This window comes from Fusarium coffeatum, assembly GCF_003316985.1.
Source record: "Fusarium coffeatum strain FIESC_28 chromosome Unknown BRIP53273_contig_87, whole genome shotgun sequence".
Lineage (NCBI taxonomy): Eukaryota > Fungi > Ascomycota > Sordariomycetes > Hypocreales > Nectriaceae > Fusarium > Fusarium coffeatum.
In genome coordinates this window covers 1-15872 of record NW_022157882.1, presented here as the reverse complement: position 1 = coordinate 15872, position 15872 = coordinate 1, and the positions used below count along the sequence as shown (strand labels likewise).

The 15872-nt window shown below is 48.6% G+C and overlaps 7 protein-coding genes across 7 annotated transcripts; 3 read left to right on the top strand and 4 right to left on the bottom strand.

The window, feature by feature from the left end:
- Window positions 1-314: 314 nt before the first annotated feature.
- On the bottom strand, window positions 315-1044 carry FIESC28_04191 (uncharacterized protein; the record flags this gene model as incomplete). The annotated part of the gene is made up of 2 exons (XM_031158338.1): window positions 315-926; window positions 979-1044. 2 exons carry the CDS (start codon window positions 1042-1044, stop codon window positions 315-317), a joined length of 678 nt encoding a protein of 225 aa, XP_031017484.1.
- Window positions 1045-2556: 1512 nt separating this feature from the next.
- On the bottom strand, window positions 2557-7715 carry FIESC28_04190 (uncharacterized protein; the record flags this gene model as incomplete). The annotated part of the gene is made up of 6 exons (XM_031158337.1): window positions 2557-3273; window positions 3329-3747; window positions 3798-4797; window positions 4847-5188; window positions 5248-7428; window positions 7503-7715. 6 exons carry the CDS (start codon window positions 7713-7715, stop codon window positions 2557-2559), a joined length of 4872 nt encoding a protein of 1623 aa, XP_031017483.1.
- Window positions 7716-8406: 691 nt separating this feature from the next.
- FIESC28_04189 (uncharacterized protein) lies at window positions 8407-10504 on the top strand (the record flags this gene model as incomplete). The annotated part of the gene is made up of 2 exons (XM_031158336.1): window positions 8407-8473; window positions 8532-10504. 2 exons carry the CDS (start codon window positions 8407-8409, stop codon window positions 10502-10504), a joined length of 2040 nt encoding a protein of 679 aa, XP_031017482.1.
- Window positions 10505-10851: 347 nt separating this feature from the next.
- On the top strand, window positions 10852-11752 carry FIESC28_04188 (uncharacterized protein; the record flags this gene model as incomplete). Its single annotated transcript, XM_031158335.1, has 2 exons — window positions 10852-10984; window positions 11037-11752. 2 exons carry the CDS (start codon window positions 10852-10854, stop codon window positions 11750-11752), a joined length of 849 nt encoding a protein of 282 aa, XP_031017481.1.
- A 77-nt stretch (window positions 11753-11829) lies between these two features.
- On the bottom strand, window positions 11830-13089 carry FIESC28_04187 (uncharacterized protein; the record flags this gene model as incomplete). Its single annotated transcript, XM_031158334.1, has 2 exons — window positions 11830-12431; window positions 12480-13089. 2 exons carry the CDS (start codon window positions 13087-13089, stop codon window positions 11830-11832), a joined length of 1212 nt encoding a protein of 403 aa, XP_031017480.1.
- A 320-nt stretch (window positions 13090-13409) lies between these two features.
- FIESC28_04186 (uncharacterized protein) lies at window positions 13410-14965 on the top strand (the record flags this gene model as incomplete). Its single annotated transcript, XM_031158333.1, has 6 exons — window positions 13410-13438; window positions 13489-13517; window positions 13719-13733; window positions 13788-13812; window positions 13895-14326; window positions 14380-14965. 6 exons carry the CDS (start codon window positions 13410-13412, stop codon window positions 14963-14965), a joined length of 1116 nt encoding a protein of 371 aa, XP_031017479.1.
- Window positions 14966-15335: 370 nt separating this feature from the next.
- On the bottom strand, window positions 15336-15764 carry FIESC28_04185 (uncharacterized protein; the record flags this gene model as incomplete). Its single annotated transcript, XM_031158332.1, has 3 exons — window positions 15336-15441; window positions 15499-15585; window positions 15637-15764. 3 exons carry the CDS (start codon window positions 15762-15764, stop codon window positions 15336-15338), a joined length of 321 nt encoding a protein of 106 aa, XP_031017478.1.
- Between the last annotated feature and the right edge of the window lie 108 nt (window positions 15765-15872).

Genomic DNA, 15872 nt, shown 5'->3' with positions numbered 1-15872 from the left:
AATGTGTATTCTGTCTATAAAGAAATCAAGAATCAAAAATACACCGTTTGCTCCTTATAACAGCATGCGTAAATCAGAGACCGCCGGTCTGTCCCAGTCCCCATCATGCCAAGCCCATGCCTTATCGAGACTATTCTAGTCGGGACAGTCCGCATCGTTAACGCCCTAAGTAAATAAAACACAACCCGCTATGCCGCCGACCTTATTGTAGATGAAAATGACGAAACCACCAAATGCCGAGGATACCAGGGTTGAAAAGTAGCCCAGTACGTCATATTGGCCTGCCCAAAAAATGCACTACCGCGCCAGGACGTTTATCTGCGGTCTCTAACATCATCGTCGTCTTCGTCGTCGTCCTCATCGAATTCGTCCATATCCTCATCACTGTCGCTACCGCCAAAATCCTCTTCCTCATCTGTCATGTTCCAAAAGTCGGCATCGTCGTCAACTGGCTTTTGTGGTGCAACGGTGAGTTCGGAGGGAGTGGGCATGCGGGAACCTGTTGGTATGTCCTTCTGAGACTTATCAACGATTTCCTTTGCCCGCCTGTTGTATTCGTTCTTGTTGTCGCGGTAGAGTACGCTCGCGTCGACGTTCGCAGGGGAGTTAATCTCGGGATCGTCGAGCAGGAGCAGGACGGATCGGAGAACGGATTCGACGCCGTGAAGAACATTCCAACGCTCGCTCGCCAGCTCGCCCGACTGCTCGTCTTCTCCTGGCTTGTGGAGAATGGAAATGCAGAGATTACCGTCTGGGTAAACGTTGGGATGGCAGATATTCTTGGTCAGGAATTTGAAAGTAGGAGGCTGGTATGGATACTCGGGCGGGAACTTCATCTCGGCCTTGAGGTAGGCGCCGTGCCAGACGCTGTCGGGGTTGACGACCCAGAGACCGAGTTTCCAGCGAAGGATGTTTGAATCGTCGGTCTAGAGGATGTGTGAGTTCTCATCTCTGTCAATACAATCAGATGCAACCTACCTCAATGTTGACCCATTTCTCCTTCTGGAGGGGCTGAAGCTCCTGCATAAGTCGCTTTTGCGCCATGATGTGGTGACTGATGACGGATTACCGGTTTAAGTCTGTGTGTCGTACCGCCGTCCTACAATAGAGAATCCTCCAAATGAGCGAGTGGGTGAAATGAAAAGACCGAAAGGCTTGGGTTCCAAAGTCAAGATGTTTGGTGCAGGTTGGTCAGTCAGGTCAGGCTTAATAAGTCAGGCCAGAGCCGGAGGCGAAGGGCGTGGAAAGGGCGGTCGAGGAGGGGCGAGAGTAAAGAAGGAGGCCCGTGGAAGTAGAAGCCCGGTGGTTGCGGCTTCGGCGATTGGCGCAGAAGCGGTACGCTGTAACTAGTGGCAGCGGCAGTGGTGTTGGTGTTTAGGGATAAAACAACTGAGCTGAGGTGAGGTGAACTGGCGGGTATTTTGCTTTGTTGGCAACTCCTGCTTGGGTACTTTTTGACTCTCAATGAGAAGAAGACAAGGTTGTTGTATGAAAGAGGTTTATCTGCTGGTCTGCTGAGGTCGTCTTCGTCTAAACAATAACCTTGATGGGCGTATGCTTTCAACTAGACAAAAAGACAGAATAGTTTTGAGAATGAACAAAAAAGGAGCCGCCTCTTAATAACTTTCTCCACACATTCAATAAAGAAGCAAATATCTTTCAGGGCAGCAAAAGAATAATAAATGGGGAAGAAAAGAAAAGAATTGAATTACATACATGGAAATCAATAGTTGGTTCATTGGACTTATCAATAAAAGAGAGTCATTCACATCGGCCAGGCCGCCGCCCCGGAACCGGGGGTGTAGTCTCAGTAGAGTACCTGGGTTCCATTAACATCCAATCCAATCCCTGCTGGTGACCGCAGTAACACCTGCCACCTGGTTTTGGTTCTAGTTGGGTTAGGTATCTGGGTGTCTGACAGTGACGCCTGCCCTGTTTACGCTTGCTTTGCCCCCCCTCGTGCCTGCTCCAAAAGAAAAACTGACGTCGACATCTTGTTGGTCCCTTGACTCCACTTCGGTCCCACTTAGCCCATCATGCCTGCATGCTTACTGTACGTGCCCATTTATTCCCGTTGGCTCCAATGATTAATGATTCCTAGTCGTCGGTGCATCCATTCAATTTGATGTTTGGAGTTTACCTATGATTATCAGCGCCGAGGGTTTGGGTGAAGAACCATAATGATCAGCACTTATAGGCGCCTTGGTGAAAACAAACTTCCTAGCTCTTCACGTTTTCTCTATATATAGATCAGCTGGGCGCAAATCCAAGCAACCCGATTCCATTTGTTTCAACTACAGGGTTAGCATGATGAAGCAGTAGAACTTCTGATTTGGTGTCATAATTGTTTCAGTTTACGAGATCTGTCAAAGCAGATACAGTTTGGTCAAGCAAGGAACGTAGAATGAGTTGAGTTAATTCATTCAAATCTATCTTTCTGGCTGAGTACCAATGAACTCACGCTATCTGCCATGCAATGCATGATCCAATATTCATAGGCACATAAGCAATATATCTTTCCATATATGACATCCCACTGAACACCATTCCAACATATCAAGCACCCAGATCGTAATAGACGCAGTTGCCGGAGCGAAAGTTGTAGAGGAACGCGTGCCTCGACCCGTTCTTCTTCAGATATTTGTATCTCAAAGTATCCAACTGGTCGTGGATCTCGCGTATGTACTTCTTCTCCGTAGTCGTCACTGAATGTTCGACTTGTCGCCATCCATCTGGCTCTGAGAGACATGTCTCGCGCATCAGGTCCATAACCTGGTCGGTTGTCTCAATAGCCAACACTGGTCCTTCTAGGAACGATCGCACCAAACTGTTCGCACTGACTTGGGCTTGTTCCACAACCGTTCTACGGTTGAACTTTTTACTCCGCGTTTGTGCCACCAGTACAAGAACTTCCTGCTCAGAATCTTTGTCGCCCGAGTGGGTGTCCGCCGAACTGTTGCCACGGAGTTTGACCACTGATCGTGAATCGCGTTCTCGAATCTCGTTACGAAGCCAAGAAAGCAGCTGTGTTGTTGGTATGTCTGCATCCGGGACATCCTTTCGTCCCATACTCTTGATCTTCAAGATTGCATCCTGTTTGATAATGATGATCCAGGAATACGTTTCGTCACGATGTTTCGACAACAAGTCTTCAGGCGATCTAGCATCTTTGGCCATCTCAGCGCTAATGTCGTGCGCCCAGAGAGTCTGGAGTATCTCAACGCCCGACGATCTCAGCACAGCAGCATCGAAACTGGCAACAAGACAGTCACACTGCAGCAGATAGTCAGTATAAGCCACAAGTTGTAGCTGTCAGTGATAAACTTACTCGTCGAGTGTTGAATGAGCCATTTGTTTCGTCCTCGGATTTCTTCAAGAACGAGCGCCCCCCAGTTTTGGGAGGCTTTGCCAGTCGCTCCCATGCCAAACTGAATCCAACAGCGTGCCTCTCTCCAAACTGACCCCCAACTCTCGGTCGATGCTCCTTGATCAACTGATCATATCTGCCACCAGCAGCGAAAACTTCCTTGACCTTTTTGTCGTACAGGCAAGAGAAAAGGACACCTCCGGTGTAGAAGGCCTCCTTCAGACTGTTGAGAGGATTGATGTAGATCTTAGTTCCCACACTGAAGCGCTTACAATACTCAACAACTTCTTTGAGATGAGCGATGGTCGGCGAGGCTCGCTGGTACATCTCGCTGCCCTCAAAAAGAGTCTTGAGCTTGGCAAATGTCTTATTGGGGGTGTCTACTTCGCGTCAGTTATGTCGCATTCTCCTGGAGAGCCACTCTTCTTACCTCTAAAATCGAACTTCTGAAGTTCATCCACACTTGTAGCTGAGACACCTACAGTTGGCGACCGCAGTTCAATCCTAATTTTCTGCCAGGTGTAATTGTGAATGTTCAGCTTACTCAAGACATCTGCTGTTCCGCGCCGACTGGCGGGCTCGATACCGCAATGCTCAAAGATAAGATGCAAAAGATCCGAGTGTCCAAGATGGAAGCACATGGCTGTTGTGGACAGTGAAGGGAACGTGTGAATGATTTCATCAATCACTTTGAGAACCTCTGCTTCTTTGAGAGCAAGGTCAAGTGTATCCGTGGTGACAATATCAAAATCGACTTCTCCAAACATAAGCGGCTGTCCCGTATCCTGCTTATCACGGAACACGTTGCCAAAAGTAAACGTTCGCTGAACAACTGGTCCGTTGGTTTGCTTCGCCATCATTCTCGCATTTCCAAGAGTCAGGTCATATGGTAGTTGGAGCACATTCCCATTAGGATCCAAAAGTTGAACGGCATTATCGCCATAGTGAGAAGACCTTGGATAAATGATGCCGCGAGGGGTTTCCAAAGCGCCATGGCGACGGAAGATGGAGATCAACTCCTGCTTTGCCAAGCCCTGATTAAGCAATTCCTGCGGACTCATGTTCGCCGAAGACATATCCCAGGCATAGTTCTTGGTAGGTTCCATGCGTTTCGCAAAAAGCGTCGAAAGCATCTTGCGATAGTAAGGAGAGCTGGGGTCTGCAAGTCCTGCCAGAGTGCGCCTGATTGTCTCGCTTTCCATCTGAACCGGCAGCTTGCCGCTCTTTAAGAGATCGGTACTCGAAGGTCTTTCTTTAGGATTGTGATTCACCAAGGACAACACAATATCGGTCTGGGCTTTCTCCGCGGGCTTAAAGTCTGATGGCAACACTGGCTGCGGCTGTCTAAGCTGACCAAGGACATCGGCCTTTTGCATGCCCATCATGGGCAAGTAGCACATTTCGAAGAAGATAATACCTAGGGAATACATCTGGTATTGTTAGTTAGAGAAATGACCACAAGTGACTTGATCCACTTACATCGACTTTTGTGCTATATATACCATTCACAGTCGATCTGACTTCAGGTGCTGAATAGTAGGCCGTGCCGATACTTCTCGTCATGTCGTCTGTTTCCAGGGTGTTCGAAGTGATAGTCTTCTCAACCGAGAACTGTCCACTGGTGGCAAGTCCAAAATCACCAATCTTGACATTGTCAATCCCATCCGAACTACTGCCGATGAATATGTTTTCCGGCTTGAGATCACGATGAACAATGCTTAATCCATGGATATGAGCCAGCCCTTCGAGGATTTGACGGAAAAGGCGCCAAATCTCTGCCGTGTTCTTGTACAGGTTCCTAGTGATAAGATCACGAAGTGTCTAACGGAATTCGTAAGCATTTTATATCCTCGATGTACTTCAAAAGCCGGATGACTCACTCGTTTTTCACAATACTCCATGGAAATGTAGAGTATGGTTCGGTACGACCGTTGATATTTAGATCGTCGCTGGAACATGGCATTCCTTTCTTTATCTGGAGACACAACACGATGGATAGACATTTCATCCAACGACTCGTCATCAGAGTCTGTTGTGTCCTCTTCTTCGCCCTCCTCTTCCTCGTCGTCGTCGTCCTCTCCTTCGTCCGAATCATCTTCATCTTCATCTTCGTCCGAATCCGACTCCGAGTCTTCGAATCCATAGTCTACACCGGCGTTGGATGATATGAAATCGAGACCTCCTGTACTAGTGCCGAATTGGATATCAATACCAGCAGACTCCGTACCTTGGGTGTTTTCCTCTGTGATGTAACCGGTTGACGTGTCGTCCTCGGCATCGCCCTGGTCAGAGATTTCCTCAACCCATGTGTTGTAATATCGAACAACAGCAGGATGGCTGAGCTGAGACAGCAATCGAACCTCTTTCAAGATTTCTGTAAGGCTGGACTGTGATCGCTGTGTGATCTTCTTGATGGCATAGATCTGTCCGTCAAGTTTCTTCCTCGCTTTGACAACTTCTCCAAAGCCCCCCTTTCCCAATCTGCCTTCTTCAACAAAGTCCTCGGTGTATCGTGACAGAGAAGGTCCTCGATGGTTGGTTGAATCGCGCCGAAATCTTGGAATGGGCTGCAATGAAGTCGCAGGGCTGCTTGACAGGATGGCGGATGAATCATCGAAAAGAACCGGTGCATCCGTGGCCAAGAACTCGCTGGATCCAAGCTCGAAAGCCCTGGGTCTTTTCTGTTTGTCCTCCCTAAAAAATCTACTCACCAATTCGTGTAAAGAATGCGAAAGGGTGACTGATTCCATCAGGTTCTTGGGTGACGAGTACGTTCGTAGCACGTCGAGGCCAAAGATCATTTGGACAAATACAACACCAAAGTCCCAGATATCAGTCTTGAAAGTATACTGAGGCTTTGATACGCTGGCGATTTCTGGAGGAAGCCAGTAGGCAGACTTCGCAGTATGTAATCCAGGAAGTCCCAGTTTGTGAGAGTTGATGGAGTGGATTTCTCTCTGGTACCAAGCATCAGAAATCTTAGGAATAATTTCACCTGTAGCTTCTCTGAACAGAAGAATATTCCCCGAGTGAATATCTTGGTGAGCAATATTCTTGTTGTGGAGGAAGTTGAGTGCATCTAGCAGGTCCCGCGTCCAAGAACGCACTTTGCCAATCTCAATCTGTCCTGCAAGCTCCAACAACTCCTCTAAAGGACCTTTCTCTGCCAGTGGTGATAAGATACTTATGGTCCATGCATTTGCGACATGAGGATCCGTAGCAAGTCCCGCCTGGACTCTGAAGTCTAAAATATCAACGAGATGGCGGTGATGAACTCGTTTTACAGTCTTAAGATCCTGAAGGCGAGATTCTAGACTCTGGAGTTGATGTTTGAACTCCTTAGAGTCCTTGTTTGTGGTACGCAAGATGGTCTCTTTCAAAGCCATAGTCAAGCTACCTTGTCCATTAGCCAGAACAGGTCTGACTGTATAAACGACAGACACGGGGCCTTGTCGTGGATCGCATTTGCCTGCAACAGCTTTGAAGACAATGCTATTTCCCGACTTGTCCGTAGCATCGCAGAACTGATCAAACTCGATCACCTCGTCTGTCTCTGTACTGGCACTGAGTTCCTGAGGGGTGTTGCCGTTAGGACGACGCTTCGACTCCTTGGCCTTCTGTTTCTGTCGGTCGATTTGTTGTTGAAGCATCTCGGCCATGACACGCTCCTCTTCCTGGGCCTCTTCCATCTTCTTGCGTTCTTCAGCTTCCTTCTTCTCCTGCGCTAGCTTTGCCATGTAAGCTTCGTGGCGTTCTCTTTCTTCCTCGAGGGACGGTAGGTGTTTGCCATCTGCCTTTGCTTGCGCAGCATCCTCGAGGATGTCCCTTACTCCTTCAACAATCTGGTCGATCATTTCCTGTGCATCTTGCGCAAATATTTTGGGTTTTGTCTCCAAGAACTTTTGGATCTTGAACTGTGTGACTTCCTTAAAGTCATAGTTCTTCAATGTGACGAGAGGTGGTGATTTCGGGTAGGTTGCAGTCATAACAAAGCTCAGCGTGCAAGCAAAGTCTTCATCTTTCGATGCTTTTATCCGTATGTCAAAATGTGGTTCGGTTTTCTATAGGCCGTGAGCTTCGATTGCCCAGTTGGATCTCGAAGGGTAAGTCGAGGGGGGACGTCGTAGAACTCTACCTTCCAAGCGCTTTGGGTTCCCGAATGCATAACAAAGTCATCGCCATAAATGGCCTCGAGGGCGAGAAGCTCGTTCTGCTGTAGTTCTTCATATTCGATTTTGTTGTTGACCTCCGGGCTCGCAGTAGGTTGGAGACCGGGGAAGCTTGAGTCATTGGTGTCGTTATTGAGAGTCAAGGGCTTCTTCCATACCCCAGGTTGTTTCCCCGCCATGTTTGCGCAGGTTCCAGAGGAGAGTCGAGTCACAGCAAAAGCCGTGACACTCTACAGGGAAAGAGCCATGACGGCGAATACTAATAATTAAAAATGAGATAAATGGTTGTATAAGGTCATCCAGTGAATGGATGAAAGATAAGAGAAAGCTCCCTCTGACGTCGGGTCGCAAAAAGTGGCGGGGTAGTTTTAATACGTGCTCCCGCGTATTTCCACTTAATGACTGCCAGCTCAGTTTGCGACGCTCTTACAAAGGCGGTGTCGTGCCATCGAATTACAGGCGGCCACAGGGCTGATGAGGGGTTCACAGCGGTTCTTGCGGCGTCCAATTAGTGTTTGGAGTCACCTGAACCGCCTGGCACGCGCTGCAGGAATGCCTTATTCTGCATTAGCGCAGGCCCCTAGACACCTATATTCCTTGGAAGAGCTGGAAGGGTGGGGCGCCAGGGTCTTGACTGCATTTGCTTGGCCATGATCTACGGCAGCTGAAAGTAAACATACAGAAACGAAAGTCAACATTGACATCCAACGGCGACCAATCTTATCCTACCACAACAAAACAGCCAACAACATAGCAGCGCAGGCCCAAGAATAAATGTTGCTGTCCCAACTGTCATAATCGCTGATGCGAGCTCTTTTCTCTCTTTAATTAATCAACTGCTTGCTCGCTCACACGCAGCACGATCACAAGATGCTAGGTTGGATGTTGAGACGCGGCGAGAACGCGCCAGAGCCAGTCAATTCAGTCAATGATGGAGGTTCGCACCGTTAGCTCTGGAAAATATGGTCGATTCAACTTCTAACGTTTTCCACCAGATACAACTCAAATTGACGTGCCTGACACTCCTGCGCCCGTCTTTGCTGCCAGGGCATTCAAGAGTGCATTGTTTGGAACTCCAGCGCGGCCTACAAATCAACCCACGAGAGCAAAGGACAAGAATTCTAGGATGGATCAGGAATCCTCCCGAACGCCACCGCGACCGCAAGGGATTCTTCTGACGCCAGGAACGGGCACTACGAGACGAAAGCGCGTATCGTTTGGACAAGATGTTAAGAAAAATGCCAATACAAACAAAGAACCAGAATCGCGCCAGCGCACGCGCTTGAACGATGCTCTCGAGAAAGCATCAAAATCTATAAGTCAAAAGAACGAAGCGCAACAAGAACAGGACAATTCCTCGGATGAATGGGAAGAAGCCGATGACGAAGATTACTGTACTCACGACATCACGATCGATCTTAACGAGCCTCATTCGCAGTCGGGCAGATACTGGAAGGAAGAGTTTGAGAAGTACCACGAGGATGCGAAAGCGGAGATGGAGAAATTGCTCAAGTACAAACAATTGGCAAAGTCCTACGCCAAACAGAAGGACGCAGAGGCGATTGAGCTCGCAGTCAAACTCAAAGAAGAACAACTCAAAGTAATTGAGATGGAGAAGCAGATTGCAGAAGGCGCCTCTAAAATGGCATCGAAGCGTGCAGACCGGCCAGACGAGAGCAACTCTGATCTTCTATCGACACTCACCAAACAAACAGCACTGGCGGTGCAATACCGAACCCGAGTGCAGGAGCTGGAGGACCAACTCGAGGAATTTCTCCGCGAACGAGAGGACGACCCAGATTCGAACGATCGAAAACGACGACAGGCGACATCACCAAGAACCCAGAAGACCCTTCTTGAAACGCAGCGCGAATTGAGGCGCGCTCGCATGCAGGTCAAAGAAGTCGGTGATCTTCGAGACCAGATATCTTCTCTAAAGACTCAACTCAAAGCGGCTGAAAAACGAGCCGCTAAAGCTGAAGCGAACAGCGAAACGGGAAACAGTACGAAAGAGAAGAACGATAATGAGCCTCTGCGCGAGGGTTCAAGAGCGCAAGAATTACGTGCTCAGCTTCGCGAAGCCCGAGAAGAGAACAAGAAAAAGGACGAAGAATTGCGCAAACTCAAACAAGAATTCGAGGCCTACCGCAACGAAACACAGGCCCATAATGCAGACACAAATGCGGTTCTGGAAAGGGCGCATACAAAGATTGCCGAACTTAAGAAAGAGATCAAGACACTCAAGTCGGGAGATCACGATGCTCATGAGCAAAACGATGAGGCCGCACGACCGAAGAGCTGGCATATTCAATCAGACGCTGGTCGCCTGGCAGATGAAAGCCCAAAGCCTAGAAATGTCTCATCAGACGATAGAGACCTCAGGCGCAACATGGCGCGCCGAAGTTTCGACTTGGCTGAATTAGAAGACGACACAATGGAGCTTAGGCTTACAGACCCTAACATTCATTCACTACGTCAAAAGTTCTCCGATGATGCTCCTCCAAGACTTAGCAAATCTGATATTGGTTCTTCCAAGCCAACTTCATCAAGTCTCGGTGGAAAGCCAGACATTGGTCGGCCTAGATGGCAACCGTTTGTCCCGCGATCGCCAAGGAATCGAGCATATCTTGGCGAAGAAATCACCAAGCGTATCGAGAACGGGGGCGAGACTCCCGGACGACCAAACTTCGATGAGATTACTGTACCTGACTTACCTGCGCTTGCTAAGTCGATTGCTCGGTCGAAACGGACGTCTTCCACCGAAGCGGATGAGAAGATCGACTTGTTGCAGGATCGTTATGCACGCCTCGGAGGTCCCGATCCGAACCACAGTGCTATCGCTGCCAATGCATCAAAACTACCGCCTGAGCGCAGAGCTGCTGCCATCGCGCGAATTGAACAGAGAATGGCAGAAAAGAGACGTGAGCGTGGAAGAAAGGGATTCGACAAGGAGAATGTTCGACCTTGAGTGAGATAAAGATAGTCTACCCATACTGTACATACAAGATACCAGGACTGTGTTGAGCTTCAGCGAGGGAAGGTTAGGATTGAGATGTTTTTAACGTGGCTGCTAATAATTGTACGTCGATCAGTATGATAAAGACTGAATGGGTTTGGATTCGGCATTGGCATGGAGTTCCGGGGTTGTATTTGATAAATATCCCAGTTGTTGGATTTACATGATGAAGCTTGTCATGGTTATGGGTTTGATAAAGGCCGAGTCTAGAACCTTTTTAACTGCCTCGGACTCCTTATCTCGCCGCGAGCCATTTTTGATACTCAACTTAACTTTGTAAAATAACTGAAATTCTCATAATGCCTTCTCAAATAATGATACCGACTGATGCCGACCTCATCCAAGATGAGATTTTTGAATTAGAAAAGCGTCTTCACGAAGCGAAGGCGCGTCTTAACAAACACCAACCATCGCCACCCCTGTCACCTACTCGTAAGTCACTACTCATACTTATAGATAAGGGGCATAAACTCATAATTCATAGCTCATGCTGCCGAAACAACTCATTTCTTGCTTCTATTGTCAGATTCGGCACTTCCATTGGGTTCATTCGCCTTTAGCAGTGGTCTTGAGTCTTATCTGGCCCATGAACCTCGCGGTACAGCATCGTTCACCAACTTTCTTCCGGCTTCGTTATCCTCATTCGCTGCGACAACACTTCCTTTTGTTCTCGCAGCACACAGGAACCCAGAAAAACTTGTGGAGTTAGACGATCAGCTTGATGCTGCTATCATATGCACTGTAGGCCGACGTGCTAGTGTCGCGCAGGGTCGTGCATTGCTGGGAATATGGGACAAATCGTTTCGGTCAAGTTGTCCGAACGTTGATGGGCGCGCATTACGGGAATTCGCGGACCTTTTGCGAAAGGAGAGCCAGAATGAGGTGCCATTGGTTTCTGGTCATCTGGCTCCGCTCTTCGGAGCGATATGTTCCCTTGTCGGCCTCGGGTTGCGACAGACAGCATATGTCTTTATGCTGAGTCATGTCAAGGCCTTGATCTCGGCTGCTGTGAGAGCCAATGTTTTCGGCCCTTATCATGCGCAGAAAGTGTTAGCCGGACAGCAGGTCCAGAGGATGATTGACGATATGATCGACCGAGAGTGGATGACCCCTGTGGAAGAGGCCGGCCAAACAGTGCCTGCTATGGATCTGTGGATCGGAAGACACGAGATCCTATACTCGAGGATATTCAACAGCTAAGTAATATTCGCTGTTCGGGTGGTATCATTACTGTATATATCTATGCATTTTTAAATATTAATCAAAGCGCCTTGTCCCTATTCATCATCACTGTCGCTGTCGCTGCCGTATCCCACCAAAGGTCCTGCTGAAGCTGCGGCCTTGGGTTTCGATGCCACCGCTACCTTTGCCTTATTAAGAGCCGCAAGGGTACTGCCTGAGAAGATGCCACCGGTCTCTTGCTGCGGTTGCTGTTGTTCCTGCATCTGAACTGGTGCCTCGCTGGCCTCTCCGTTTTCAATCATTGGTCGTTCCTGGTACTCCACCTCGAAGCCTTCTCGTCCTAGGGGGTTGACAGATTGAGCTCCTCGAGCAAAGTGAACTTCGTCAGGGGCCTCGTATCCTTCAAGGCCATAACTGCTCTCAATCTTCCGTCTCTTTCTGGCCTCAGGGTCTCGACCTTCGATCTCGGCGACGAACTCAGCAGGGAGAGCTCTGCGAATGGCATCGGCGGCCTGTTCTTCAATCCTGCGCGCCTCTCGTGCTTGCGCCATGGGGTTCGGGTCGGCAGTTGCCCAGCGAACGTTTAGAACTTCTTCGTGGTCGAGCGACTGATGCGCCATGGCCTCTTTGGCGAATTCCGCGTTGGCCTGGTTGACGTATGTGATGAAAGCGACACCCCTTGTGTTGAGGACACGAACTAGTCATGTTAGTACATGTCTGCTGTCTGAATTTGGTGATAACTTACTGCGCTCGACAGGGCCCCATTCTGCGAAATGTCGCGCCACAATCTCTTCGATATCATCGGTGACGTGAATTCTACCCACGTAAACTGTTCGGTTTTGCCTCATGAAACTTCCTACACCACCCATATCATCTCGGTAGTCGGAGAACTTGTCGCGTCCAAAACAGTCGACGTTGGGATTGAAATGATCGTAGTCGCCTGGCAATCGGTGAAGGAAATCGCAGTCTTGACCTTTAGGGCAAATTCCACGCGCAAATCGCAGGCAGAAGAAGCTTCCAGGTATCGAGTCGGCCTTCGTATATCCGCTGTCTTTTGAGACATTGCAGCGGCCTTTCGCCTTGGTCTTGGAAAGGTACTTGTCTTCTCGATCGCCACCGGACCATTTGTTGTACCAAATATTGAAGATCGTACCGGTCTGAGGAGGAGGTTCTGATGTGAAGAAATCGGGGTCGACTTGGGCTCGCGCAGGTCGCTTCTTCTTGCGAATAATCTTCTTGACAACCTTCTTTCCAGTTGGCGCCGCGACTTCGTTATTTGTTGTCGCTACTGCCATTTCCTGGTTCTCCTGCTCAGCGACCGGCGCCGTCTCGATATGTTCCGCGATGTCGGCCATGTTTTCGAATGTGGAAGATGAATTGTCAAAAATTCGTTGTGATGGCAACGCGACGAGCCTGTGCTGCTGATGATGCAAGGCTATAAAAGATTCTGGGGGAATAGTTGAGTTTCGAAAGAGGAAAGCGGTGAAGCTGACCTTCCACACCTGTGGAGCTTGATATTTGAATTCTGCCACCACTTCATCAGGCCTCTTAACCCCCCACTCATGATTTAGATCTTGGACAGGCGCCGAGGACTCGAGACTTATACCCTGCTTTATTTGTCTTCCATTTTCAAGTTGTTCTCAGAGACGCACCAGCGTCTCAAACAACCGTCAAGATGGTGAACATTACGGAAAAGATCAAGGAGTACGTTGGTCCTTAGGTACAATGGCGGGGCATCACTGATATGGCGACAGGATTGAGGAGGAGATGAAGAGGACGCAAAGTAAGTGAGGGACACAATTTTATGAAAATTGGTATATCAAGTTCTTGTGAGAGGTCTATGTGAAGGCTTTGGGGAAAGGATTGTAACGGTCACCCCCAACTCATCATACGGCCTACTCTCAAAATGGACTTGACTGCTCATACAGTCATGAAACGGAATATTCATACTTCTTATAATGGACATTTGCTGACTTATTGTTAGAAAACAAGGCGACTGGTATGTTTCTATCGTTATTTTATTTGATTTCGTAGGAGTGTTAACGCAACTCAGAATATCACTTGGGTCTATTAAAAGGGTAAGTCCCATCATATGAAGGATCGCTTCTGTTTTCGATCATTTCATCAGTTATCGAGTTTCAATGTACTGAAAACCCACAGAAAGCTCGCTCGATTAAGGGCGCAGCTGCTGGAGCCTGGTCCAGGAGCCGGAGGTGGCGGCGGTTCAGGTTTCGATGTCAGCAAAAGTGGTGATGCGCGAATTGCCCTTGTCGGTTTTCCGTCAGTAGGAAAGTCAACGTTCCTATCAAAAGTCACAAAGACAAGGTCCGAGGTTGCTTCCTACGCTTTCACAACCTTGACAGCCATTCCAGGTGTGCTCGAGTATGGTGGTGCTGAGATCCAGCTTCTCGATCTTCCTGGTATTATCGAGGGTGCTTCCGAAGGCAAGGGTCGAGGACGACAGGTCATCTCGGCTGCCAAGACCAGTGATCTTATTCTCATGGTTCTCGATGCTACCAAGAAGGCTGAGCAAAGAGCGTTGCTGGAGGCTGAGTTGGAAGCAGTCGGTATCCGCCTCAACCGAGAGCCACCGTAAGTGCTTAAGTCAAGACAGTCTTGAATTGCTATTAATGTGAGACTCGCAGCAACATTTACCTCAAGGTTAAGACGGCGGGTGGTATGAAGATCACATTCCAGTCCCCTCCCAAGAAACTGGACGAGAAGATGCTTTACAACATTCTTCGTGATTACAAGATCCTCAACTGTGAGGTTCTCGTCCGTGACGAGAACGCTACCGTTGACGACTTCATCGATGTCATCATGAAGGACCACAGAAAGTACATCAAGTGTCTCTATGTCTACAACAAGATTGACAGTGTCTCACTCGACTTCCTCGACAGGTTGGCTCGCGAGGATCACACAGTCGTGATGAGTTGTGAGGACGATCTGGGTATTCAGGATGTCATCGACAGATGCTGGAAGGAACTCAAGCTGATCCGCATCTACACCAAGCGCAAGGGTGCAGAGCCCGATTTTGGCGAGGCTCTGATTGTGCGCAGCAACAGCACTATAGAAGATGTATGTGATCGCATTCACAGGACTCTCAAAGATACGTTCAAGTATGCCCTGGTGTGGGGTGCTAGTGCGAGACATGTTCCTCAGCGAGTTGGTCTGAGTCACCCCGTGGCGGATGAGGATGTTGTGTTCATCAACACCGCCTGGAAAGCATAAACGCATGCGTCTCTGTCTTATAAAATTCAACAAAGTCATTATGTCCAATATTGCATTCAATGCTCCGTGTATCAAAACCATGATTTATTGGTATGAATCGTATATAAACCGGCCACCAGAAAAGAAGCCAAGCCAAGCCCTGTCATCACATCATGTCATTACAAGCCAAAGTGTTCAATCCTACACCACTATTAATGTGCGTGTATATGTGTACGTCCAGTAAACCCCAAACGCCCTAAACCAGACCTCCAGCGGTTCATATAAACACCGTGGGCTAGCAATCACTAGCCAACAAAAAAGCAAAAGGCGTATCCCGAAAAGGTGGAATATGCTCTAACTGAAGAAGAAGAAAGAGACGTTGCCGAATGCTCTATAGCTGGAAAGCAGCCTTAGCTGGTGCTGGCGTTGCGCCGAAGGGGTTGTCGCCTTGGAGCTTCTTAGCGCTCGCTTGGGCGAACAATGACTTGGGCTTGGCCCTGTAGAGTTTGTTAGGTGTTTGATGCAAGAGGGTAGAGCAGAAAGGGAAGACGAACTTGTTGGCGTGCTTGTTTCGTAGAGCGTTGATCTTTTTGGAGGCAGGGCTCATGATGTTGTCTGATGGCGAGACGTACTTGTCGGCACTGCTTCAGCGTTAGTTACTGATACTGCTTCATATAGACGGAACTACTTACGTCTCGTCCTCAGCCATCTTGGTTTGGAAAGCCTGGCGGTGGTACTCCATGCTCTTGACGTCCTTGACAGCGGGCTGCTCAGTCATGGTGGCGTTGACGTCCTTATCGGCGAGAACCTTGGCAGACATGATGAAAGTGTGTAGTGAAGTGGAAAGTGTGTAAGTTGAAAAGAGATATTCTCGAGTGTAGAGAGAGATGTGTAGTTAACGGTTGAGTATGTGTGTGTGTGTGTGTGT